At 45.4% G+C, this 25,875-nt stretch overlaps 1 protein-coding gene across 1 annotated transcript in view; it reads right to left on the reverse strand.

The window, feature by feature from the left end:
* The window catches only part of LOC145359897 (uncharacterized), an 89,041-nt gene that overhangs the window by 4,144 nt on the left and 59,022 nt on the right, over positions 1 to 25,875 (reverse strand). The window contains exons 14-18 of the mRNA XM_080214743.1: positions 24,168 to 24,361; positions 7,664 to 7,745; positions 5,753 to 5,892; positions 3,685 to 3,766; positions 2,521 to 2,796 (exon numbers count right to left, since the gene is read on the reverse strand). Coding sequence (XP_080070869.1) covers positions 2,521 to 2,796; positions 3,685 to 3,766; positions 5,753 to 5,892; positions 7,664 to 7,745; positions 24,168 to 24,361 — 774 coding nt within the window. The remainder of the gene's footprint in view (positions 1 to 2,520; positions 2,797 to 3,684; positions 3,767 to 5,752; positions 5,893 to 7,663; positions 7,746 to 24,167; positions 24,362 to 25,875) is intronic.

Genomic DNA, 25,875 nt, shown 5'->3' on the forward strand with positions numbered 1-25,875 from the left:
TAGAACTTTTAGGAGGTCTATAAAAGACTCCCAACAGGGTGACCTCTCCTCTCCTATTTCTAATCTCCGCCCATACTACCTCAACAGACAAGTCCTCATCAAACTTCCTCTCTGACACTGTGATACAGTCCTTGACCAATAATGCTACCCCTCCCCCCCTCTACCTCCTTCTCTACTCCGACTAAAGCATTTGAACCCCGGGACCTGCAACAACCATTCCTGACCCTGCTCTATCCATGTCTCTGAAATGGCCACAACATCAAAGTCCCAGGTACTGATCCACGCTGCAAGTTCATCCACTTTATTGCGAATACTCCTCGCATTAAAGTATACGCATTTCAAACCCTGCTCTGCCCCACCCCCACGATGCCGTGCATTGCAGTCCCCATCTAAGCCCCCCTCACTTTCACCCCCTCTACTCAGGACCCCCCTACTCAGGAACGCATAAACACAAAGGAACCACAAGAATAGAATAAAATTAAGTCATTGATAAAGAGGAAATGTACCCATTCATGGAACAATGTGATATTGAAACAATAATGGCTGTACCTGTCCATAATAATGAACTAAGAAATGTTGTACCCATTTGACTATAACGATGTGATAATCGTGTCCGGTCCACCTATTGTGTAAAGGGTATAAAGATGGACCACTTCTATTGTTTCATCGAGAGGAGGTAGCTGTCCAGTACTGCGAGGTGCTGGTGCCTTTTCTCCACGAAGCTTCGTTAAATAAAACTGTATTGTTCCTCCAGCCTGACTCTGAAGTGGTAATTTTCCAAAAACAACTGTATGATGCTGCGCCCTTATCCTGCTAACAGCCTGTGCCCCCTCAGGAATGGCTGGGTAAGTGCATGAACACAGTAAGGAGTCTCACAACACCAGGTTAAAGTCCAACAGGTTTATTTGGTATATGAACACCATGTTGCCGATGTGTGGCGTCGCACTTGAAATGTGCGTAGAATGGACATCAGGTCTGGAGCATCTTACCTTCCCTCCCCCCATTCTCACACCTGGGATTAAATATAACCAAGATAACATTCTGAGTGGAACTTGTGAAGGCAAACGGCAGAAAATAAATCATATATTAAGCTGATCTTTCTCTTCACCCTATCTGTAACTGCAACACTATATTCTGCACCCTCTCCTCTCCTTCTCCCCTATGTACTCTATGAACGGTATGCTTTGTCTGTATACTGTGCAAAAAAAAATACTTTTCACCGTCTCCCAATACATGTGACAATAATAAATCAAATCAAATCAAAACTGGATTCTATAATTATCAAAATGATTGATAGGCAACAGCTCACAAGAATGGCAGAAATATTTGAACCAAAATCCGGTGAAAGGTTTAAGTAAAATTTTTGTGTGTGTTCTGAAATCTGTTTCTGTTGAGATAATATTGGATTTTTATATAAGACAGATCGAAAACACAGCACTTAAATCTGGGAAACTTTTCGAAGAAGGCTGTAACAGATGATTTCAAGAGTCTCAGTGGAAGAACGGCAATATATTTCCATGTCAGGGTAGTGAGTGACTTGGAGGGGGTCTTCCAAATGGTGATGTTCCAATAGCATTACCATCACTGAAATCCCCACCGGCACTTATCAGTGACCACAAACTGAACTGGGCCAACCACTGTGGCTCCAAGAGTAGGTCAGAGGCTAGGAATCCTGCGGCGAGTCACTCACCCTCTGACTCTCCTCCTGCTGCCCTTTCCCTCAAGTCATCATGGATTTGAAGGTGCGGCCTAAGGATTCTTGATGAGTTCGTGCAGTGCATACGGCTGCCACTGTGCATCAGTGGCGGAGGGAAGCAATATCATGGACGGGGTGCTAATCAGTTGGACTCTTGGTCCGGGATGATCTCGAGCTTCTTGAGTGTTGCTGGAGTTGCACTCATTCAGGCAACTGGAGAGTATTCCATCACACTCCCGAATTGATAAATATAGGACGGATGTCAGGGGTAGGTCCTTTACTCAGAGGGTAGTAAGGGCGTGGAATGCCGTGCAGTTGTGGACTCGCCAACTTTAAGGGCGTTCAAATGGTCTTTGGATAGGCATATGGATAACATTGGAATAGTTTGGGTTAGAGGGTCATTAGATTGGTTCCACTGGTCGGCGCAACATCGTGGGCCGAAGGGCCTGTACTGCGCTGGAATGTTCTATGTTCTAATTGTGCTTTGGAGATGGTGGACAGGCTTTGGAAAGTCAGGAATTGAGATACTTGCACAGGATTCCTAACATCTTGCCTGTTCTTGGATTTATTTGATTAGTCCAGTCAATAGTAATCTCCCAGGATATTGATAGTGGAAGTTTCTGTGATGGTCATGTCACTGAATGTCACATGGTGATAGAAGATTCTTTCTTGTTGGAGATGGTCATTGCATGGCATTGGGAGAAAATCTTGGAACTCTCTCCCTAACAGCACTGTGGGTGTACCTACACCTCATGGGCTGCAGCGGTTCAAGAAGGCGGTTCACCACCACTTTCTGAAGGTAGATAGGGATAGGCAATAAATACTATCCTCGTGAGCGATGCGCCATATCCGGCGAATGAGAAAACATAAAGAGATAGATAAAACAATCAGATAACAGCATTTCCAGCCCCAGTTATCTTTTTCCGCTGTCATCCCGCGTTCTGTTTTCACCTGTTTCGGCTCCTCCTTTTCATTGAAATTTTCATCATTAATTGTTAGGCTAGGATTGTTTGATTCATCTTCTGGTGGGTTCTGGATGGTGCTTAGGTCTGGGGTGTCTGGTTGGTCAATGATGCCTGCTGTGGGCTCAGGTTGTATCTCTGTGTTTAATAATAATAATGAAGAAAGTCAAATCCACTTATTACAGACAGACACAAGGACTTGTAGTTACATAATGCCTTTCATGTCCAAAGATCTTTACACCAACGAAATACATCTAAGAACATAAGAACTAGGAGCAGGAGTAGGCCATCTAGCCCTTCGAGCCTGCCCCGCCATTCAATAAGATCATGGCTGATCTGATAGTGGGTTCAGTTCCACTTACCTGCCTGCTCCCCATAACCCTTAATCCCCTTATTGATCAGAAATCTATCTACCTGTGACTTAAACACATTTAACGAAGTAGCCTCCATTGCTTCAATGGGCAGAGAATTCCAAAGATTCACTACCCTCTGGGAGGAGAAGCTCCTCCTCAACTCTGTTCTAAAGAAGTTTGAACTGTTGTGCTGTAGGAAAACTCAACAATTAACTTACGCATGGCAAGATCCCACATGTAGCATTGCAGAAATGACCAAATCATGGGTTTCTGCCTTCACTGGCCGTGGGATAAATATTGGTCAGGATATCAGCGGAGTACACCACTGCTCTTCTGGAACTAGGGTTATGGGACAGGGTGGATGGAACCTCAGCTTAATGTCTCACCCCAAAAGACAGCTTCTCCACACACTAAATTGAACCTGGAAAATGTGCTCTTGTCTCTGACAGACAGCCTGAGCATGACCTGTCTCATACGGGAGAGCGATACCAATGGCTATCATGGGCACCTACTAACATTACAAAGACCTTGGAGAACAGGATTGATTTGAACTTGGCTCTAGATAGAGCAAAGCAAATCGGAAGAGAGAGAGGCACAAATCTCTCTATGTCGCTCTTAGTCACAACGAAATGGACAGTTTTGCAGAATTCTTATCTAACATTTTCATTTTTACCTGGAGATGGGGGATTAGGGGTCGGTGAGACTGGAGTTGGGTCTTCATCAGGATCACTTGGTGAGGAGTCTGCAGGGAAATCCTGGACAGAATCACAAAACAAAAAGTTTCAGAAGCCTGGATACATTTATTTAAAATGTGTCTGCTATTGTTCATTTCAAATCTCTTTTCACTCTGTTTCACTCATGCTGACATTAGCTGTGGACATTGAAGAGGAGGACAGGAACATGACTGTGTGAATCCACTCACCTTCCCCTGACACCAGACGTTAATATTCAGTTGAAGAGAATCATTTCTTAATGAAGCTAATATTAGGTCAGATAGCACACAGTGAACGTACAACTTTATCAGCACAACATCTACACACTTCCAAGGAAACGATGGATAATTGTTCTAACCATGATGGTGATGTTCCAATATCATTACCATCAACATCCTGAGAGTTAACATTAACCAAAAACTGAACGAGACTAACCACGTAAATACTGTGGTCTCACTGTTCCTCTCTATGATGGTGGTAGTGAGTTAGGAAGGTGCTGCCTAAGGAGCCTTCTTGAGTTCCTGCGGGGCATCTTGTGTATGGTACACATGGCTGGCACTGTGCGTCATGGTGGAGTGAGTGATTGCGGATGAGGTGCTAATGAAACGGTTTGTTTGGTTCTGGATAGTGTTGAGCTTCTTGAGTGTTGATGGAGCTGCACTCATCCAGGCAAATGGGTAATGAATAAGGATGTGGAATGATACTAATGTTTTTCTCTTTTAATTCACAGGTTTTAAGTCGGTCCGCCTTGTTGTCCAACGAGGGGCATACACGCGATGGGTCGTACTAGGGCTGCTCTTGGACGTTCGAGAATAGCCTAGTGCTTCATGTCCTTGAGTGACCATCACTGTTTGCTGTGCAGACACATGGATTTGGGCCGGTGTCTGTGGAAGTTTGCGCATTCTCCCCGTGCTTGCGTGGGTTTTCTCCGGGTGCTCCCGTTTCCTCCCGCACCCCAAAGATGTGCTATTAGGCTGATTGGTGTAACAAATTGTCCCTAAATTAGTTTTCCCTCAATGTGGAATGCCATAAGCATAGATAAGGGTCATGGGTGGAGGGGGGACTGGTAATGTTAAAATGGCGGCGCAGGCTTGTTGGGCCGAAGGGCCTGTTTCCCGGGCTGTTTTTGTGCTTTGTTCTTTGTACTCCTGACCAGAGCCTTGGAGATAGTGGACAGGTTTTGTGGAGAAGGTGAGTTCCTTGCCACAGGATTACTAACCTCTGACCTGCTGCTGTATTTATTTAGTTGGTCCAGTTCAGTTTCTGGTCAATGGTAATCTGCAGGATATTGATAGTAGAGGCTTCAGTGATGGTCATGCCATTGAGTGTCCAGGGACAAGGGAAGATTCTTCCTTGTTGGGGATGGTCATTGCCTGGCACTGTCGCTGGGAGAAAACCTTGGAACTCCTTCCCTAACAGCAATGTGGGTGTACCTACACCACATGGACTGTAGTGATTCATCACCACCTTAAAGTTTATTTATGAGTTACAAATAAGGCTTACACTAACACTGCAATGAAGCTACTGTAAAATTCCCCTAGCCACCAGACTCCAGCGCCTTCTGAAGGGCAAATAAGGATGAAGAATAAACACTGGCTGAGTTGGCGATGCGCCACATCCCACCAGTGAAAAAACACAGTGAGATGGCATGGTGGCACAGAGATTAGCACTGCTGCCTCACAGCACCAGGGGCCTGGGTTCAATTCTGGCCTGGGGGCACAGTCTGCATGGAGTTTGCATGTTCTCTCCGTGTCTGCGCCATTTCCCCGGGTGTCCAGTTTCCTCCCACATTCCAAAGATGTGTGGGTTAGGTTGATTGGCCATGCTAAATTGCCCCTTAGTGTCAGGAGGTTAGGTGGGTAAATAAATAGGGTTATGGGAATAGGGCCAGGGTGGGATTGTGGTTGGTGAGGACGCAATGGGCCGAATGGCCTCCTTCTGCACTTGTAGGGATTCTATGTTTCTGTAGATAAATAAAATAATCGGACAAGTGCATTTCCAGCCCCAGCTATCGTCTCCAACAATCACCCTGCGATCCACCTTCATCTCTTCTGGCTTCTCCTCCGTGTCAGTGTTGTTTTCTTCACCTTCTGGTGGGTTCTGGGTGGTGCTTAGGTCTGGGATGTCTGGTTGGTCAATGGTGTCCGCTTTGGGCTCAGGTTGTATCTCTGTGTTTAATAATAATGAAGAAAATTAAATCCACTTGTTGCAGACTGAAGTAAGGACTTGTGGTATCTTGTGCCTTTCATGTCCAAAGTGTTGCCCAGCTGAGGAAACATAGAAACTCGAAGCAGGAGAAGGCCATTCAGCCCATCGAGCCTGCTCCGCTTTTCATTTTGATCATGGCTGATCATCAAATTTAATATCCCGATCCCCCATCACCCCCCCCCCCCATATCCCTTTAGCCCCAAGAGCTGTATCGAATTTCTTCTTGAAATCACACAATGTTTTGGCCTTGACTACTTTCTGTGGTAGTGAATTCCACACATTCACCACCCTCTGGGTGAAAACATTTCTTCTCACATCAATCCTCTTTATCCTCCAACTATGACCCCTCGTTCTGGACTCCCGCACCATCGGGAACACTCTTTCTGAATCCACCCTGTCTTCTCGGCCTTTTGGCCGAGATCAAGTGTAATATTGACAATGCTGTACTTAATTGAAGTCATTAGGTTACATTTTTAGCTTAATTTGAAGCAATTTTTAAAAGCGGCTTCTCGGCCTTTTGGCTAAGATGCAAATAAGATCAAGCCTTGGAGGAGGAGATATGCCTGCTCCAATCAGCTTGGATCATGTATTTCAAACCCAAGACAGGAGGTGAGAGCCCTGTCTTGTCAGCCTGGATCGGGAATGTCTCAACTTGTTGAGACTCTGAATAGGACTTGATTGGATTGAATTGGAATAAAAACAAAACAAAACAAAACAAAATTCTGTTTTTGAAAGTCTACAAGTTTCTATGAGATCCCCTTTTACTCTTTTAAATTCCAGTGAATATAATCCTGACAACATTCACAGAGAGACATTTAGAAGTGTAATAACTGTTGTGCTATAGGAAAATTCGACAACTAACTTGCACATAGCAAGGCCTAAGGATCGGAACTTTCCTGTCCCGCTCGCCATGGGAATTGTAGCGGGCGTGGGGCGGGCCATGAAAAGGTCTGTTGACCTCGGACAGGATTTTCCAGTCTTGGGGTGAGTGTGGCTGAAAAATCTCACCCCACAGCGGCACACTGCTGTTTTGCTGTGCTAGGGACCAGGGTTCGATTCCCTGCTTGGGTCACTGTTTGTGTGGAGATTGCACATTCTTCCCGTGTCTGAGTGGGTTTCCTCCGGGTGCTCCGGTTTCCTCCCACAATCCAGAAGACATACTGGTTAGGAGCATTGGCCATGCTAAATTCTCCCTCAGTGTATCCATACAGGCACTGAAGTGTGGCGACTAGGGAATTTTCACAGTAACTTCATTGCAGTGTTAATGCAAGCCTACTTGTGACTTAGAAATAAACTTTAACTTTGTATAAATGACCAATTCATGGGTTTTTGCATTCATTGCCTGTGGGATAAATATTGATCAGGATATCAGCGGAGAACTCCCCTGCTCTTCTGTAACTAGTGTCATGGGAGAGTGTGGCTGCAACCTCAACTTAATTCCCTCCAAAAGACAGCTTCTCCTCACCCTAAACTGAACCTGGAGAAGGTGCTCCAGTCTCTGACACAGAGCCTGAACCCCATGACCCGTCTCAGACAGGAGAGTGATACCATTGGCCATCGCTGGAACCTACTAACCTTACAAAGACTTTGGAAAACGGGATTGAATTGAACTCGGAGTAAACATGGCTCCAGGTAGCACAAAGGCAATCGGAAAAGAGAGAGGCACAATTCCCTTAATGTCGCTCTTAGTTACAACAAAGTGGACAGTTTATCTAACATTTTCATTTTTACCTGGAGATGGGGGATTGGGGGTCGGAGAGACTGGAGTTGGGTCTTCAGCAGGATCACTTGGTGAGGAGTCTGCAGGGAAATCCTAGACAGAATCACAAAACAAAAAGTTTCAGAAGACTGGATACATTTATTTAAAATGTGTCTGCTATTGTTCATTTCAAATCTCTTTTTACTCTGTTTCACTCATGCTGACATTAGGTGTTGCATGGATTAATAATCACATTAGTTTAAAAATCACAGAAGCTTCTGTCCTTTGAGTTTTTTTTTTAAGATACACAATGGGACATACTAGCATGTTAAGTTTTCTTGGCTCACTCTCCACACTTTTCGGTTCTGTAGAAACGTTAACTATTCCAGCAGACAGTTGACTTGTTTTTAAATTGGCCGGACGCTTAGTGTGTAATGGTGGCATTACGCAAAGCAATTAAATGTGGAAATTTTAAGCATCGGCTGGAGGTATTTGCAAGAATCCCGAGAATCTGATAGCTGTATTGTGGTCAGGTTAATTAAAATATGGGTTCGTTGAATTGTTTGATTGACGTTGGGTCAAAATCTGTCAGATCAAAAGATACGGGGACAGGATTTTCCCATCCTGCCCACCATGGGAAGCGTCGTGAGCAGGACGGGAACACGCAAAGGTCTATTCACCGGGACAGGATTTTCCGGTCTTGGGGCGAATGCGAACCCAAAGTCCTGCCCACATTCCTGATAGAATTGGCACAATAAAAAGAAAAATTCAACAATTAAATAGTGAGTAATCTAATTTAAAGAGAACCCATTCCCCCTTATAGGGAAGGCACAATGGCTGGAATTTTATGAGATATTTTTCTAATTTTTTTTCTAAGTGTCCAGCTAGTCTGAAAAAGGGAGAGTTTCAGGTCCGTTTTTTGGGTGAGTTTTTAGGCCTGATCTTATGCACTGAGTCTCTAAAAAGACGGGCTAGTCAGTTTCTAACCAAAGAGGCCGTGGGCAGCGTGTAACTCACTGCACAGACTGTAGAGGGAGGTATTGCGCATGTGCAGACCTCTCATGCCACACATGGGTATTAACAGTAACAGGGGTCTGACAGATAAAAACAGAGCTGTCAGACCCCTGCTACTGCAGGCAGCCTCAAACAGCAACCCCTCCCCCCACAATCATGGGGGCGTAGCCCCTGCCTCTCCCCATCAGCCCTGCCCTGTTGGCCCTGCCCCCATTGGTCCCGCCCCTCACACTGCCCGGTGGGCATTGCACAGGTGCTTAGGTGCCAGCCTGGCAGTGCTCAGGTGCCAGAGTGGCACTGCCAGTCTGGCACTTCCCAAGGGGCACTTCCGCCTTGTACTCATCCTCCCTGGGTGGGGGGTGGGGGGGCAGGGGGTCCCTGAAAGGTCTCCAGCTCCACTGTTCATGGGGAGCATGTCTATTCCTCACTGGAGAGAACCTCTCCCAGCAAGGCCATAAAGGCAAATGAGCCCGGATGATCGAGCGCCGAGCTTGTAAAACAGATGGAAATGAATGTTAGAATACATTTAAATAAATTAATCAGCCTCTCGCCCATTTCCGGTGCGAGGCTGACCGCGTCGGAAATCTGGGTGTCATAAAATCGTGACAGGCATGAAAACTGGCGCCAATCGCACGAGTCACGTTACGCCCAATTTTGCAGCATTTTCCCGCTGGAAAACAGGCGACCATAAAATTCTGCCCAATGTCAGTAAAGCCTTATTTTAGTAAGGCGTTTGATAAGGTTCCCCATGGTGGGCTGATGAAGGAAATTTGGCCGATTGGTTAAATAACTGGCTGTCTCACAGAAGACAGAGGGTGGTGGTGGAAGGAAAATTTTCAGACTGGAGGCCAGTTACCAGCGATGTACCACAGGGGTCAGTGCTGGGTGTCTGCTTTTTGTTGCTTTTATCAATGACTTGGAAGAGGGGGCTGAAGGGTGGGTGAGTAAATTTGCTGACAACACCAAGATTGATGGAGTAGTGGATGAGGTGGAGGGCTCTAGCAGGCTGCAAAAAGACATTGATAGGATGCAAAGCTGGGCCTAAAAGTGGCTGATGGAGTTTAACCCTGACAAGTGTGAGGTGATTCATTCTGGTAGGACAAACTTGAATGCAGACTACAGGGTCAACGGCAGGGTTCTGAGGAATGTGGAGGAACAGAGAAATCTTGGGGTTCATATCCACAGATCTCTGAAGGTTGCCACTCAAGTGGATAGAGCCGTGAAGAAGGCTTATAGTGTGTTAGCGTTTATTAACAGGGGGTTTGAGATTACAAGCTGTGGGGTTATGCTGCAACTATACTGGACCTTGGTGAGACCACATTTGGAATACTGTGTGCAGTTCTGATCACCTCACTATAAGAAGATGTGGAAGCATTGGAGAGAGTGCAGAGGAGATTTACCAATATGCTCCTGGTTTGGAGGGTAGGTCTTATGAGGAAAGGTTGAGGGAGCTGGGGTTTTTCTCTTTAGAGCAGAGGAGGATGAGAGGTGACTTAATAGAGGTTTATAAGATGATGAAAGGGATTGATAGAGTGGATGTGCAGAGACTATTTTCTCGGGTGGATGTTGCTGTTACAAGGGGGCATGACTGTAAGGTTCATGGTGGGAGATATAGGAAGGTTGTCCGAGGTAGATTCTTCACTCAGAGGGTGATCGGGGTGTGGAATGGACTGCCTGCTGTGATAGTGGAGTTGGATATTTTAGGAACTTTGAAGCGATTATTGGATAAGCACATGGAGCACACCAGAATGATAGGGAGTGGGATAGCTTGATCTTGGGTTTGGACATAGCTCGGCACAACATTGAGGGCCGAAGGGCCTGAACTGTGCTGTACTGTTCTATGTTTCTGTGTTTCTATGTCAGTTTTCCTGGCTCAGAATCATCACAAACTTATTAATATCCCCTTCTCAAACTAGCTTAAAGTTTATTTATTAGTGCCACAAGTAGGCTTATATTAACAGTGCAATGGAGTTACAGTGAAAATCCCCTAGTCGCCACACTCCGATGCCTGTTCGGGTACACTGAGGGATGGATGAACATTGAAGGAAAGGACCATGTGTGCGATGTGCAGATGAGATGTGAGGAATTCAGCAGGGTAACAGAAGAGGCGTTATAGGGGAGCTGATGTGACCTTCTTTGTTGATGGGTTTCAGTGGAGTTAAAGGAGAGCCAAGGACAGGATGGGCAACAGTTGAACAGGGTAAAAAATCTGCCTCGGTAGGATTTATTTGATGGATAATGAGAATGATGATGGTGATAAAAAAAAATTTAAAGGGAATCTAAACAGAATGCACTGTTTAGGTGGTAGCTACAGACGGAGGAATAGTTTTTTTAAAGAAGAGATAAGATAGGTATTAATAGACATTTGAAAGCCAACAACACTGTTTGAATTTAAGGTCATTCTGACATAGGGAAAATGCACTGTTACCTTAAAAATGATGCTATTTAAGACAAAGTGCGAGCAATCAAAATAGGTTATTGCTTGGAATCAAATAGAAAGATTAGCTTTCTGTTCTAAAGATGTTATGAGGTAATCTGGATAGGATTAAATAATTGAGGGTAGAAATTGGAGACAGGAACTTAAGCAGTAAATGGGAATTGGAATATTGAATGCAATTCAATTCATTGGATATTTCAATTTGACATGAATGTATATTTTAGCAAAAGGAAAGTATAGATGGGCTCGTACATTGATAACTTTCTATTGGTGATATTTGCGTCTTTGTCTACATTTTTTAAGAGAACAGAATTTGATACTCTGATTGCCACTTGAGGCATCTGGACCATACATAGAGAGATGAGTAAAGACTTCAAAATCTTTTGACAAAATCACCCAAAAATCAAGAAGGTATTGGCATGATATTGAGATCCTTCATTAGTGTGCAGATGAGTTATGTACAAAGTAACTAATATGCAGGAAATGAGTCCAAAATAGACCCATTCAAGGGCTTGGAAGTGCTTGCAATTATACATTTAAGGCCAGGTCTCAGACATGCACATCCCTCGACAAACAACATGACATAGAACAATAGGCCAAAAGTGATTAATGGACTCACGCATTGGGATAGAATTAAATATATCAGTGCCTGTCAAAAATTCAAGGAGCAAAACTATAGTGAAAAAGTAAATAATTCAGATGGGCACCAGTAAATGCTTAGTAGCAAATAAACCTGGTGAGGAATATCCATAAGCTAGATACAGATAAATGGAGAGCTGGGGAATATTTTAAGTCCATGAATGGTGTTATTTTGAATGATATTGAACAAAGAACAAAGAACAACACAGCACGGGAAACAGGCCCTTTGGCCCAACGAGCCCGCGCCGCCATCTTAACATTGTGCTTGTCCTCTTCCACCCTTGACCCGTGTATACGCTTATGGTACCCACATTGGAAACCAGATTGAGGGGAGAATAATTTAGGGACAATTTGGTACACCAATCAGCCTAAGAGCACATCTTTGGGGTGTGGGAGGAAACCGGAGCACCCGGAGGAAACCCACGCAACCACAGGGGGAATGCGCAAACTCCCACAGACACCGGCCCAAATCCATGTATCTGCACAGCTAGCAGTGATAGTCACCGAGCTGTTGTGGTGCCCATCTACTGGTCCAGTTTTAAGCACACACCACGACGCGAAGTACTAGGCCACTCTCGAAACATCCAAGAGCAGCCCACGCACGACCCACCGTGTGCATGCCCCTCATTAGACAACAAGGTGGACCAACACACCTGCGGAGTAAAAGAGACAAAACATCAATACATGTAACATTAGATTTCCTGGAACTTCCTGAGGCTCTGATCCTTATTTAAAACAGTCTCCTCCAACCCTCTGTCCCTATTTCGCTCATGTGTCTATCTAAGTAAACCTTAAACAAGTCCAGCGTGCCTGCCTCCACCACCTTACTTGGTAGCGCATTCCATACCCCCATGACCCTCTGTGTGTAAAACCTCCCTCTAGCATCCAAATTATACTTCTCCCCCCTCACCCTTAGCTCGTGGCCCCTCGTGATATTTGTCTCCAATCGAGGAAAAAGCCTGCCACTGTTTATCTATACCCTCCATTATTTTATACACCTCTATCAGATCCCCCCTTAATCTCTGTCTTTCTAAGGGAAACAGCCCCAATTTACCCAATCTTTCCTCATAACCCAGTCCTTCCATACCAGGCAGCATCCTGGTAAACCTCCTCTGCACTCTCTCCAGGGTCTCCACGTCTTTCCGGTAGTAAGGTGACCAGAATTGGATGCAGTACTCCAAGTGCGGTCTAACCAACGTTCTGTACAACTGAAGCATTAGACACCAGCTCTTGTACTCTATACCCCTTCCTATAAAGGCTAGCATACCGTAAGCTTTCTTCACAACCTTCTCCACCTGTGTTGCCACCTTCAGAGACTTGTGCACTTGCACTCCCAGGTCCCTCTGCATTTCTATACTCTTAATAGGTTAATAGATCTACCCTTTATCATGTAACTCCCCTCTACATTATTCCTTCCAAAATGCATCACCTCGCATTTATCAGGATTATATTCCATCTGCCATTTATCTGCCCAATATACCAGCCTATCTATATCCTGCTGTGTCACCTGACACTCCTCCTCACTGTCCGCCAATCCTACCATCTTGCTGTCATCTGCAAATTTGCTGATCACACCACGTACGCCCTCTTCCAAGTCATTTATATATATTACGAAGAGAAGAGGTCCCAGTATTGAGCCCTGCGGCACACCACTGGTGACAGACCTCCAGCTAGAAAAGGACCCCTCCACTACTACTCTCTGTCTCCTGTTACCTAGCCAGTTCTCAATCCTTCTAGATACCTGTCCCTGTATCCCATGAGCCTTAACCTTTTCTACCAGCCTACTGTGAGGGACTTTGTCAAACGCCTTACTGAAATCCATATAGATGACATCAACGGCTCGTCCTTCGTCGATCGTTTTTGTCACCTCCTCAAAAAATTCTGCCAGATTCGTAAGGCAAGACCTCCCCTTAACAAAGCCATTGTGTGTATCTCTAATCAGATCACAATGCTCTAAATGCTCATACATCCTATCCCTAAGAATTTTTTCCAACAACTTTCCTACCACTGCGTCAAACTCACTGGCCTATAATTACCAGGGTTATCCCTACTACCCTTTTTAAACAGTGGTACCACATTTGCTATCCTCCAGCCCTCTGGGATCTCACCTGTGTGCAAAGAAGAGACAAAGATTTGCGTCAGAGGCCCAGCAATTTCATCTCTTGCCTCCCTAAGCAGCCTGGGATAAATGCCATCAGGCCCCGGAGATTTATCAGTTTTTACGCTGCCTAAAAACCTGAACACTTCCTCCCTCATAATGGATATTTCCTTCAACTGGTCTACAGCTCCCTCCAAGACAGTACAAGACACGAAGACCCTCTCCTTTGTGAATACTGACGCAAAGTATTCATTCAGGATCTCCCCCATTCCCCACTCTATGCACAGTTCCCCTCCTTTGTCCCTAAGAGGACCAATTTTCCCTCTAATCACCCTTTTGTTCTGAATATAAGTGTAAAATGCCTTTGGATTTTCCTTAATCCTATCCGCCAAAGCAATTTCACACCCTCTTTTCGCCCTTCTAACTCCCCTTTTGTGCTCCCTCCTACTCTCTCTATATTCCTCCAGTGCTCTCTCTGTTCTGAGGTGATCTACAGGTGGAGATCTAATCATTCAAGAGAACACATTCAAGTCAATTTGATTTGATTTGGTTGGATTTATTATTGTCACACATGTTGGCATGTAGTGAAGAGTATTATTTCTTTGTGTCAAACAGACAAAGCATACAGTTCATAGAGGAGAAAAGATGGGCAGTGTGGCCAGTGGGCAGTGTCACGGTGCTAGGCTGGCAATAGCCAAGAGGTACCTCCCCTCGCCCCCGACCTCTCCGGTGGCCTGAATGGCCTTCGGTTCTGGGGATCACCTATGAGTCTTGCCGAGAGAAGCTCTCTCAGCGAGGCCACAGAGGCAAGTGAGTCGGAAGCTCTCTTTGTAGAACCTTAGTTAGGCCACACTTGGAATATAGTGTTCAATTCTGGTTGCCACACTACCAGAAGGATGTGGAGGCTTTGGAAAGGGTACAGAAAAGATTTACCAGAATGTTGCCTGATTTGGAGGGCATTAGCGATGAGGAGAGGCTGGAGAAACTTGGTTTGTTCTCACTGGAGTGACGGAGGTTGAGGGGAGGGAGACCTGATAGAAGTCTACAAGACTATGAGAGGCATGGATAGTCAGAAGCTTTTTCCCAGGGTGGAAGAGTCAAGTACTAGGGGGTATAGGTTTAAGGTGCGAGGGGCAAAGTTTAAAGGAGATGTACGAGGCAGATCTTTTACACAGAGAGCGGTGGGTGCCTGGAACTCGTTACCGGGGGAGTTAGTGGAAGCGAATATGGTAGTGACTTTTAAGGGGTGTCTTGACAAGTACATGAATAGCATGGAAGTAGAGGGATATTGTCCCCGGAACGCTAGGGGGGGTGGTTTTAGTTAAGTCAGGCAGTGTGGTTGTTGCAGGGCCAAAGGACCTGTTCCTGTGCTGTAATTTTCTTTGTTCTTTGTTTTTTGATTGAGTCTCGGGCTCACTAAACGCATGCAAAAGGTATTTAAATTTAATTTAAATAATGTATTCACTGGAAACGGACAGGAGGTTGACCTGGCCAGATACACGGTGCCGGTAAGATTGTGAGAGGCTAGAAGTTGGGCGGGAACCTGATTCCTCAGCTCTCGCCTGAGTTTACCAGCTTGCCCCACACGTGGGCTGGCAGGGCCAGTGATAGGATTGCCCCCAGGGAAGTTGGTGGAAGCATTATTATCAGCTCAAAATGTCTGAGGGCCCTAAACCCGAACAAACCTGACGACTGCCCAAATAGTGGGGAGCAGTTTTAATGTTTTCACTGGTTCTAGTTTATCCTGATGACTATTGTGGAATTGTGGACATTTAGCGACCCACAGTGGGGGACAGGAGAGCGGATAAAGAAACCCAACTTCAGGATATTGGATCAATTGTTCCCCCACCAGCCACTGGACACGAGTAATCGAGCCGTCATGGATAGGGTTCACCGAGCCGGGTCTAAAGGGTATATGACCCATCAGGAAGACCTTGACCTGCGTGAGTCAGAACACAGAATCAGAGTGTTTCTTAGTGTGGGCTTGTCAGACCCTCGCGCCTCCAGGGAAAATCAGCAAGGTAATCATTGATATCTTACCATTGATGGGGCTAGTTAGAGCAGTGCAGGTGGGACCCACACAGTTGTACGTATTTACCCCGGAAACAGAAATAATCTCTGGGGATTTACTTTGTGAAAGTAATCACAGTTTTCGTCTGCAAGTGACAGACTCATCGACTGGAAATCTACCAGCTCACCCACCACCGAACCGAAGCGGACGCGAGGCCGACAACGGAAATCTCCGTAGACCTCAGGTGGGAATTTCCGGTTTCACCCAAGCAAAGGCTGTAAAATCCCATCCATTGACTGTGGGAAAAGTTCCAGTTGGCTGGAAAAACATTGGGATAGTTGTTTGATGTCTGGTGGGATGACTCGTTATACACGAACGAGATACCAGAGGAAGTGGTCCGATCGGCCATGCATGAAGCTTTGGAAATCGTTCACGAATCTCCAAAGAACAGAGCCACAAGGGATATAACAGGTGAACCTGGCCACCCAGACTGCCACCAGACTAAAATAATCAGGAACACATTTGTTCTGGGAATGGCAGGCAACTGCCTAACCAATCGTTGGGAAATAATCGGGATGGGGATGGCTGTAAGGATAGGGCTAGTGTTTCCATACCTCCCTGTATTAAAGAAGGGAAAAGCTAGAAGCTAAAATTTACAGCAGAGTAGATTAGGATATGTCTCAACATCTGGACAACTGGCCACCCAAAGGATTCGGAGAGGTATTCTCAACATTTTATTGGCCTCTTTGGATGGTCACCCGATGGCCAAAAAGGGGGGACTTAAAGGGTTAATAATCACACAAGTTTATAAGTTACAGATCTCATTGAGACGTATAAGATGTTGAATGGGATGGATAGGATAGAGGTGGAGAGACTCTTCCTGCTCAGAAAGGACAGTAGGACTAGGGGGCACAGCCTCAAGATAAAGGGGGGACGGTTTAGAACGGAGTTGAGGAAGAACTTCTTCACTCAAAGGGTGGTGAACCTCTGGAATTCTCTGCCCGTTGAAGTGGTGGAGTCTGCCTCGCTAAATATTTTTAAGACGCGGGTTGATGGGTTTTTGATAAGAGAGGGGACTAAGGGTTATGGGGAGAGGGCGGGAAGGTGGAACTGAGCCACGACAGATCAGCCATGATCTTATTGAATGGCGGGACAGGCTCGAAGGGCCAGATGGCCTACTCCTGCTCCTATTTCTTATGTTCTTACATTCTTATAAGCTGCTATGAGAAAACAACAGAGGTCTTTATAAAAGTCGCCACAGATAAGCACCAAGGCCTTTAACCTGAGATAATTCATTAAATCAGACATCTGGACCTAGGAGAAGTAATATACACAGACACAGACACAAACTGGGACACCAATGATAGCTTCTAACAATGATAAATTAGGTCAGCTAACATGACTAAGTCTTCACGCTGATTGGATAGTATAATTAAGCAGGCATGCAATGATTGTGATTGGTTTTAATATCTGTACCTTATGAATGATACAACCTTAATCAATAGCTATAAATGGATAGAGATAACTTGTTCCTTGTTTGGTATAAGCTAATTATTTGTAATTGAATTTAAAACTATAACTGCTTGCGTATTCTTGAATTATGGACTCTGGCTAGTTACTGGCTCTGACCTGTGACTTTCCAGTGTCCTCACTGAAGCTTGAAATGAAAAACAACTGTTTAAGAGAACTCTGTGGCTTGGTCTGGTTACTTGAAGCCTCAACATTATTGACTATACCCCTCGCTGCAGCAAAGCATGCAGAGGGACCAGAAGATCCCGCCAGCATGAGCGACTGGAAAGCTGTGGCCAGAATATTTTTTTTAATTCATGGTTTGTGTGTGTCAGAGTATGGCTATTGATTTTGGGAATTAAGGTTTTAACTTCAGGAAATGGGATCAATGCAATTCACTTCATATTAGAGTCTATTGCACTTAACACATTTGGGCCATGCTGACTTGGTGGGTTAATAACCAGGATGGTAAGATTATGAAACAGGAAGTAGACTTATTTAGCTAAAGAGGTGGCGAGAGGAGTCTGCAATTCTTGCAAAGAAGCACAGTTCAGATAGATGTTTTTGTCCTGGAAGGTGGAGGCCAATTAGTTTGAAAACATTTAGTAAAGACCTTCATTAGATCAAAGAAAAAATTGTAAATGAGAGTTAATTAACCTAAAGGTCAAGTTAAGAACCGCACAATGCAAAACACATTATTGAGGAAATGAGTGATGCTTAGGGAGACTCTTTGTTTTCAATTTATTGGGATGTTTGCTGGGAGAGGACTTCAGTTACAGAGCGGACCTTGTGTGGTTTGCAGCTCACTGAGAGAAGTTAGCCAAAACAAATGACAGATAGACAGACCTGCTCGGTAAGCAGATTAAAATGCTAACTTCACTATTGATTGCATGGAATGCGGGTGAGGCTTAATCTACTTTTTGAATTTTATGAAAAACACAAGCTGTAAGATTGTCTTATTTGTGTTTGGAAGGATATATAGTAGGCCTCACAGTGTCTTATTACAAAATTACATAACCTGTGAAGTAGCTTTGTAGTACTGGAAAGTAACCGGAATAAGAGACTGAGGTCTCTACATTCAAGAGAGGGTAAATGCAAGTCTTGCCTCTGAGAATTGAGGACAATTCTCTAAATGACTGTGACATAATTATGTATGGTCCCTGCAGAAGGGAGTCTGTAGAGGGTCATATAGAGTACTGAAAAAGGGGAAAGCCCACTTGGCGGTCACCAGATTTCATGGAGTGGGGGTCTCCATATAGAGACAAAAATACCCTCAGAGGTGCAAAGCCGACCTTAACTGGCCAATTAAATGGCTCACTTAGGTTCTAATGGGCGGCCAATCAACATTCGTTCTTTCTGCTGGCGAAACGGCTTGGTGGTAGTTGGACAGAGGCCTTTCTGTGCCAGTTTTCCTGCCTACCTGCCTGCCAACCAATCCCAAAAAAACAGATCAAATATTCAGCCCAAGTCTGTTCACATCCCTTAAAAAGTATTCTGGGTGGAATTCTCCCATTTTCAGGCTAAGTTCCCAAACCGGCAAAAAAACAAGAGTGATTCCCACTGGTGTTGGGAGAGTCAGTCAGCTGGGATTCATCCACCTGAAATATGCTAATGAAGTCATTTTTGAGAACCTCGTCAGTCAGGCCCGCTGTTCCCAGATCGGGGCATTGATTATAAAGAATCGCCCGATCTCTGTGCTTAGAGACATTCCCCCTTCCCCCCAGAAAATGAAATGGTGAGTGGGGAAGAGGATGTTAAGGGGCTTCAAAGTAATTTAGACGAGTAAGTGAGTGGGCAGATGCATGGCAGATGCAGTTTAATGTGGATAATTGTGACATTATTCATTTTGGACAGGATATTTTGGCCTTGGAGGGAGTGCAGAGGAGGTTTACTAGGCTGATACCGGAGTTGAGGGGGTTGAGCTATGAGGAGAGGCTGAATAAACTAGGCTTGTACTCGTTAGAGTTTAGAAGAATGAGGGGAGATCTCATTGAGACGTATAAGATGATGAATGGGATGGATAGGATAGAGGTGGAGAGACTCTTCCCGCTCAAAAAAGACAGTAGGACTAGGGGGCACAGCCTCAAGATAAAGGGGGGGCGGTTTAGAACGGAGTTGAGGAGGAACTTCTTCACTCAAAGGGTGGTGAATCTCTGGAATTCTCTGCCCGTTGAAGTGGTGGAGGCTGCCTCGCTAAATATTTTTAAGAAGCGGGTTGATGGGTTTTTGATAAGAGAGGGGATTAAGGGTTATGGGGAGAGGGCGGGAAAGTGGAACTGAGCCACAACAGATCAGCCATGATCTTATTGAATGGCGGGGCAGGCTCGAAGGGCCAGATGGCCTACTCCTGCTCCTATTTCTTATGTTCTTATGTTATTTAAATGGTGATAGACTGGGAAATGCTGATGTACAAAGGGACCTGGGTATCCTTGTACACCAGTCATTGAAAGCACTGGCACTACAAATTGGCACTGCCGAGGCATCAAGTTGGCAGTGCCAAAGGGAGAGGTGGCTGAAAGGAAGGTGAGGGTGAGGGTGAGGAAGGGAAAGGCCTGAAAATTAGAGCATGGGGGAGCCTTAAAGGGGGACAAGGCCAAGGGTCCTGCGGGGGGGCCTTTGGTGACCCTCACTTGGGAGGGGGGGCATGTTGTTGGGGGTGTGGGCCTGATGTCAGTGAGTGGTGAGGGAGAGCCTGTTAACAGTGAATGGGGTAAGAACTGGATTATTAATTAACCCCTTCTCAATGGCCTTATTTGCTGCCAGTCCTTGTTCTTCTGCCTTCCACTTCTGCTTTCTACTTTTCTGTCTTTCATTTCTATCTTTGTTTCCTTCTCATGTGTCTCCCCGCTCAGGTTCTCATCCCCCTCTCACCCTAGTTTACACCCTCCCCACAGTACTAGCAAATACTTGTCCCGGTGCTACTGGTGTGCAACCAGAGGGGAACAAATATCCTGGGGGGTAAATTTGTGAAGGCTATGCGGGGTGGTTTAAACTGATTCAGAGGGGGGGTGGGATCCTGAGTAGAGGGGGTGAAAGTGAGGGGGGCATAGATGGGGACTGCAATGCACGGCATCGTGGGGGTGGGGCAGAGCAGGGTTTGAAATGCGTATACTTTAATGCGAGGAGTATTCGCAATAAAGTGGATGAACTTGCAGCGTGGATCAGTACCTGGGACTTTGATGTTGTGGCCATTTCAGAGACATGGATAGAGCAGGGTCAGGAATGGTTGTTGCAGGTCCCGGGGTTCAAATGCTTTAGTCGGAGTAGAGAAGGAGGTAGAAGGGGGGGTGGGGTAGCATTATTGGTCAAGGACTGTATCACAGTGTCAGAGAGGAAGTTTGATGAGGACTTGTCTGTTGAGGTAGTATGGGCGGAGATTAGAAATAGGAGAGGAGAGGTCACCCTGCTGGGAGTCTTTTATAGACCTCCAAAAAGTTCTAGAGAGGTTGAGGAAAGGATTGCGGAGACGATCCTGGTTAGGAGTGAAAGTAATAGGGTAATTGTTATGGGGGACTTTAACTTTACTAATATTGATTGGAATTGCTATAGCTCTAGCTCGTTAGATCAGTTTTTGTTCAAAGTGTGCAGGAAGGTTTTTTGACTCAGTATGTAGATAGGCCAACTAGAGGTGAGGCTATATTGGATTTGGTGCTGGGAAATGAGCCAGACCAGGTGCTAGACTTGGAAGTTGGTGTGCATTTTGGTGATAGTGACCACAATTCGGTTACGTTCACCTTAGTGATGGAAAGGGATAGGCATGAACCTCGGGTCAGTAGTTTTAGCTGGGGGAAGGGTAATTATGAGGCTATTAGGAGAGAATTAGGAAGCATAGGTTGGACTAGGAGATTACAGGGACTGAGAACGTCCGAAATGTGGAGTTTTTTCAAGAAGCAGCTACTGCGGGTCTGTGATAGGTGTGTCCCTGTCAGGCAAGGAGGATTTGGTAGGGCTAGGGAACCGTGGTGTACTAAAAAAGTTGATTCGTTGGTTAGGAAGAAAAAGGAGGCTTATGTTAGGATGAGGCTTGAGGGCTCAGGTAGTGCATTAGAAAGCTTTAGATTGGCTAGGAGGGAGTTGAAGAGGGAGTTAAGAAGGGCTAAAAGAGGACATGAGAAGACTTTGGCTGATAGGATTAAGGAGAATCCTAAGGCGTTCTATAGGTATGTCAAGAACAGAAGGTTGGTTAGGGCAGGATTAGGGCCAGTTACAGACAGTAGAGGGAAGTTGTGTGTGGAACCGGAGGAGATTGGAGAGGCATTGAACCAATATTTCTCTTCGGTGTTCACGCAGGGGGACATGGGTATAGCTGAGGAGGTCTCTGGGGTGCAGGGGTGTAAAATAGAAAGTATTGCAGTTGATACCGGGGATGTGTTGGATATTCTAGAGGGCTTGAAAATAGATAAGTCCCTGGTCCGGACGGGATGTACCCTAGGATTCTCTGGGAGGCTAGAGAGGTGATTGCAGAGCCTCTGGCTCTGATCTTCAGGTCATCGTTGGCCTCTGGTATAGTACCGGAAGATTGGAGGATAGCGAATGTTGTCCCATTGTTTAAGAAGGGGAACAGAGACTTCCCCGGGAATTATAGACCGGTGAGTCTTACTTCTGTTGTGGGCAAGGTTTTAGAAAGAATTATTAGGGATAGGATTTATAGTTATTTGGAGAGTAATGAATTGATTAGAGACAGTCAGCATGGTTTTGTGGCGGGTAGGTCGTGCCTTACTAACCTTATTGAGTTTTTTGAGAAAGTGACCGAAGAGGTGGATGGGGGTAAGGCAGTGGACGTGTATATGGATTTTAGTAAGGTGTTTGATAAGGTTCACCATGGTAGGCTTCTGCAGAAAATGCAGATGTATGGGATTGCGGGTAATCTAGGTACTTGGATCAGGAATTGGCTAGCAGATAGGAGACAGAGGGTGGTGGTTGATGGTAAATATTCGTCATGGAGTTCGGTTACGAGTGGTGTGCCTCAGGGATCTGTTTTGGGGCCACTGCTGTTTGTAATTTTTATTAATGATCTGGATGAGGGTATAATTGGGTGGATTAGTAAGTTTGCTGATGACACCAAAGTCGGAGGTGTGGTAGATTGTGAGGAAGGGTGTCAAAGTTTGCAGGGTGACTTAGACAGGTTGCAGAGCTGGGCCGCGAGGTGGCGGATGGAGTTTAATGCGGAGAAGTGTGAGGTAATTCATTTCGGTAGGAGTAACAGATGTGTTGAGTATAGGGCTAATGGGAGGACTTTGAATAGTGTGGAGGAGCAGAGGGATCTAGGTGTATGTGTACATAGATCCCTGAAAGTTGGGAATCAAGTAGATAAGGTTGTCAAGAAGGCATACGGTGTCTTGGCGTTCATTGGTAGGGGGATTGAATTTAGGAGTCGCAGCGTCATGTTGCAACTGTACACAACTCTGGTGCGGCCGCACTTGGAGTACTGTGTGCAGTTCTGGTCCCCACATTACAGGAAGGACGTGGAGGCTTTGGAGAGGGTGCAGAGGAGGTTTACCAGGATGTTGCCTGGCATGGAGGGGAGGTCCTATGAGGAGAGACTGAAGGATTTGGGGTTGTTTTCGCTGGAAAGAAGGAGGCTAAGAGGGGACCTTATTGAAACATATAAGATGATTAGAGGTTTAGATAGGGTGGATAGTGATAGCCTTTTTCCTCGGATGGAGAAAGCTAGCACGAGGAGGCATGGCTTTAAATTAAGGGGGGGTAGTTATAGGACGGATGTCAGGGGTAGGTTCTTTACCCAGAGGGTGGTGAGGGACTGGAATGCCCTGCCTGCTGCAGTTGTAAATGCGCCTAGTTTGGGGGCGTTTAAGAGATCCGTGGATAGGTTTATGGACGAAAAGGGATTGGTTTAGATTAGTGGGTCAGTGTTTTTTTTTAAAAAAAAACTGGTCGGCGCAACATCGTGGGCCGAAGGGCCTGTTCTGCGCTGTAATGTTCTATGTTCTATGTTAACTCCTTCCCCCAGCTTGTACTTGACCAAACACCCCCAGAATCAGTCCCAATGCCTCAGGAATCCAAATCCCTCTCACCAGCCATACATTCACCTGGTCTGTTCTTTTATTAGCATGTGGCACTGGGAGTGATCTTGTGATTACTACCTTTGAGGGCCCACTTTTTACTTTAGTTCCTTGCTTCTTATATTCAGCTTTCAAGACCTCATCCCTCTTCTTACAGACGTCACGGGTACTGGCATGGTTCACAACCTTTGGCTGTTCACCCTCCTTGTTCAGAATATCCTACAGCCTCTCTGAGACATCCTTGAGCCTGGCACTCAGGAGGCAACATACTACCCTGGTGCCCAGAAACATCTATTTGTTCCTCTTACAAAAGAATAGATGCATGCATTTGCTGCCAACGTACCCCAGTAGAGTAAGGAATCAAACTAAGGTGGTTAATTGGGTACCAAAAGAAAAAATGCAAGAAAATAGCAGATCGGGTGCCTATCAAGCAGGCTGCTTTGCCCTGGATGGTGTTGAGATTCTTGAGTACTGTTGGAGCTGTGGGGAGTATTGCATGTCACTAATGAGTGTGTCCTGTAGATGGCGGACAGACTTTTGCATGAGTTACAGATGCACAATTCCCAGTGTCTGACCTGACATGAGCAAGGTTCCCTCTAAGCTCCTGGTTTGAATGTCCACACAGCAATTGGGGATGTCCAGTGCAGGGAACCAATAGGCCACACACAAGAAACATTCCCTTTAAATGCTCGCATAAGTGGCCAGGCATAGCAGACAGAAAACAGGAGGTGATTGGAGACCATTGTAGTAAATGGGTGGATTCTGGGTTGACTTAAATTTCTTTTGTGGTAGTTGTAATCTCCACCTTTTCTGTTAGCCTTTTCTTCTTTGGGGTGGGTGGTGTATCCTCCTCAGGCTCCTTAACAGGTGGAGGAAGTTTGTTCAGATATTTCATGATAAGGTCTTCCTCTTCCTCCAGGGTCACATCAATATAGTCATCAGCATCCAGAGGCAGAAATGACAGGATTTCCTTAAGAATCTCATCATTGTTCTCAGAATCTGATAATAAAGAAACAAATATCTCAAACAAATATGTTAAAATAAAGACAGAAAGACTTGCATTTACATAGTCTTTTATCATTCATGTGTGGGACATGGCGTCACTGGCTAAGCCAGCATTTATTACCCATTTCTACGCTACCTGAGGGCAGTTGAAAGTCAACCACATTGCTGTGGCTCTGGAGACACATGTAGGCCAGACCAGGTAAGGAAGGCAGATTTCCTTCCTTAAAGGACATGAGTGAACCAGGTGGGCTTTTCTGACAATGGTTTCATAGCCATCAGTAGATTCATAATCCCAGACATTATTTTACTGAATTCAAATTCCACCATCTGCTGTGGTGGGATTCGAACCCAAGTCCCCCAGAACATGAGCTGAGTTTCTGGATTAATAATCTAGCGATAATACCGCTAGGACCATCCCACACTTCCTCATCCCCCTAAACATCCCATTATGTTCAACAGTTAGTGAAATACTTTGAGAAGAGTGTGTTTGAATATGTTTAAGTCACGGGTAGATAGATTTCTGATCGATAAGGGAATTAAGTGTCATGGGGAGAGGGCGGGAAAGTGGAACTGAGCTACTTCAGGTCAGCCATGATCTTATTGAATGGCGGGGCAGGCTCGAAGGGCTAGATGGCCTACTCCTGCTCCTATTTCTTATGTTCTTAGTAGTGACAGCAGAGAAATGTGACAACAAATGTGTGCACAGGAAGGTCCCAGAAATAGGATCCCAGAAACAAGGATATGGGAAGGTTCAAACTGTCGGCTTTTGCAGTGTTGGTGGAGGGATAGATATTGGTCAGAGCACCAGGGAGAACACTACTGCTCTCCTTCCAATGGGAGGAGGCAAATGGAGCATCATTTAAACTTCTCATCCTGAATGACAGGTTCTCCTCACACTGAACTAAAGGACAAGCTCAAAATACAAGAAACAAGATGCATAAACAGAGAGAGATTTGTGCTTTAGCAGAAGGAAGGAGACAGTCAGATAGCATACATAGCAGTGGTGGCACAGTGGCTAGCATGGCTGCCTCACAGCACCAAGGACCCAGGTTCGATTCCCAGCTTGGGCCACTGCCTGTGTGGAGTCTGCATGTTCTCCCCGTGCCTGTGTGGGTTTCCTCTGGGTGCTCTGGTTTCCTCCCCCAGTCCAAAGATGTGTGGGTTGGGTTGATTGGCCAAGCTAAATTGCTCCTTAATGTCAGAGGGATTAGCAGGGTAAATGTGTGGGGTTATGGGAATAGGGCCTGGGTGGTGCAAATTTGATGGGCCAATTGGCCTCTGCCTGCACTGAGAGGTTTCTGAGTCTATATCCCCCTATTCCTTTCTTCCTCATTTGTTTATTTTGCTTCCCCTTTATTGAATTCATCTATTATTGAATTTGAATTCATGTAATGAGGGTGATGGGGCTAAGTTGAGTTCTCTTTGGCACAGGTTGCCTGCACAATATGAGCAAAAGGGAATGTGGTCTTCGTATTCCTTAGTCCCATCAAGGAGATTACAAAATCTGC

The sequence above is a fragment of the Carcharhinus amblyrhynchos genome, chromosome 2 (genome assembly GCF_965287045.1).
Source record: "Carcharhinus amblyrhynchos chromosome 2, sCarAmb.v2.hapA, whole genome shotgun sequence".
Taxonomy (NCBI): domain Eukaryota; kingdom Metazoa; phylum Chordata; class Chondrichthyes; order Carcharhiniformes; family Carcharhinidae; genus Carcharhinus; species Carcharhinus amblyrhynchos.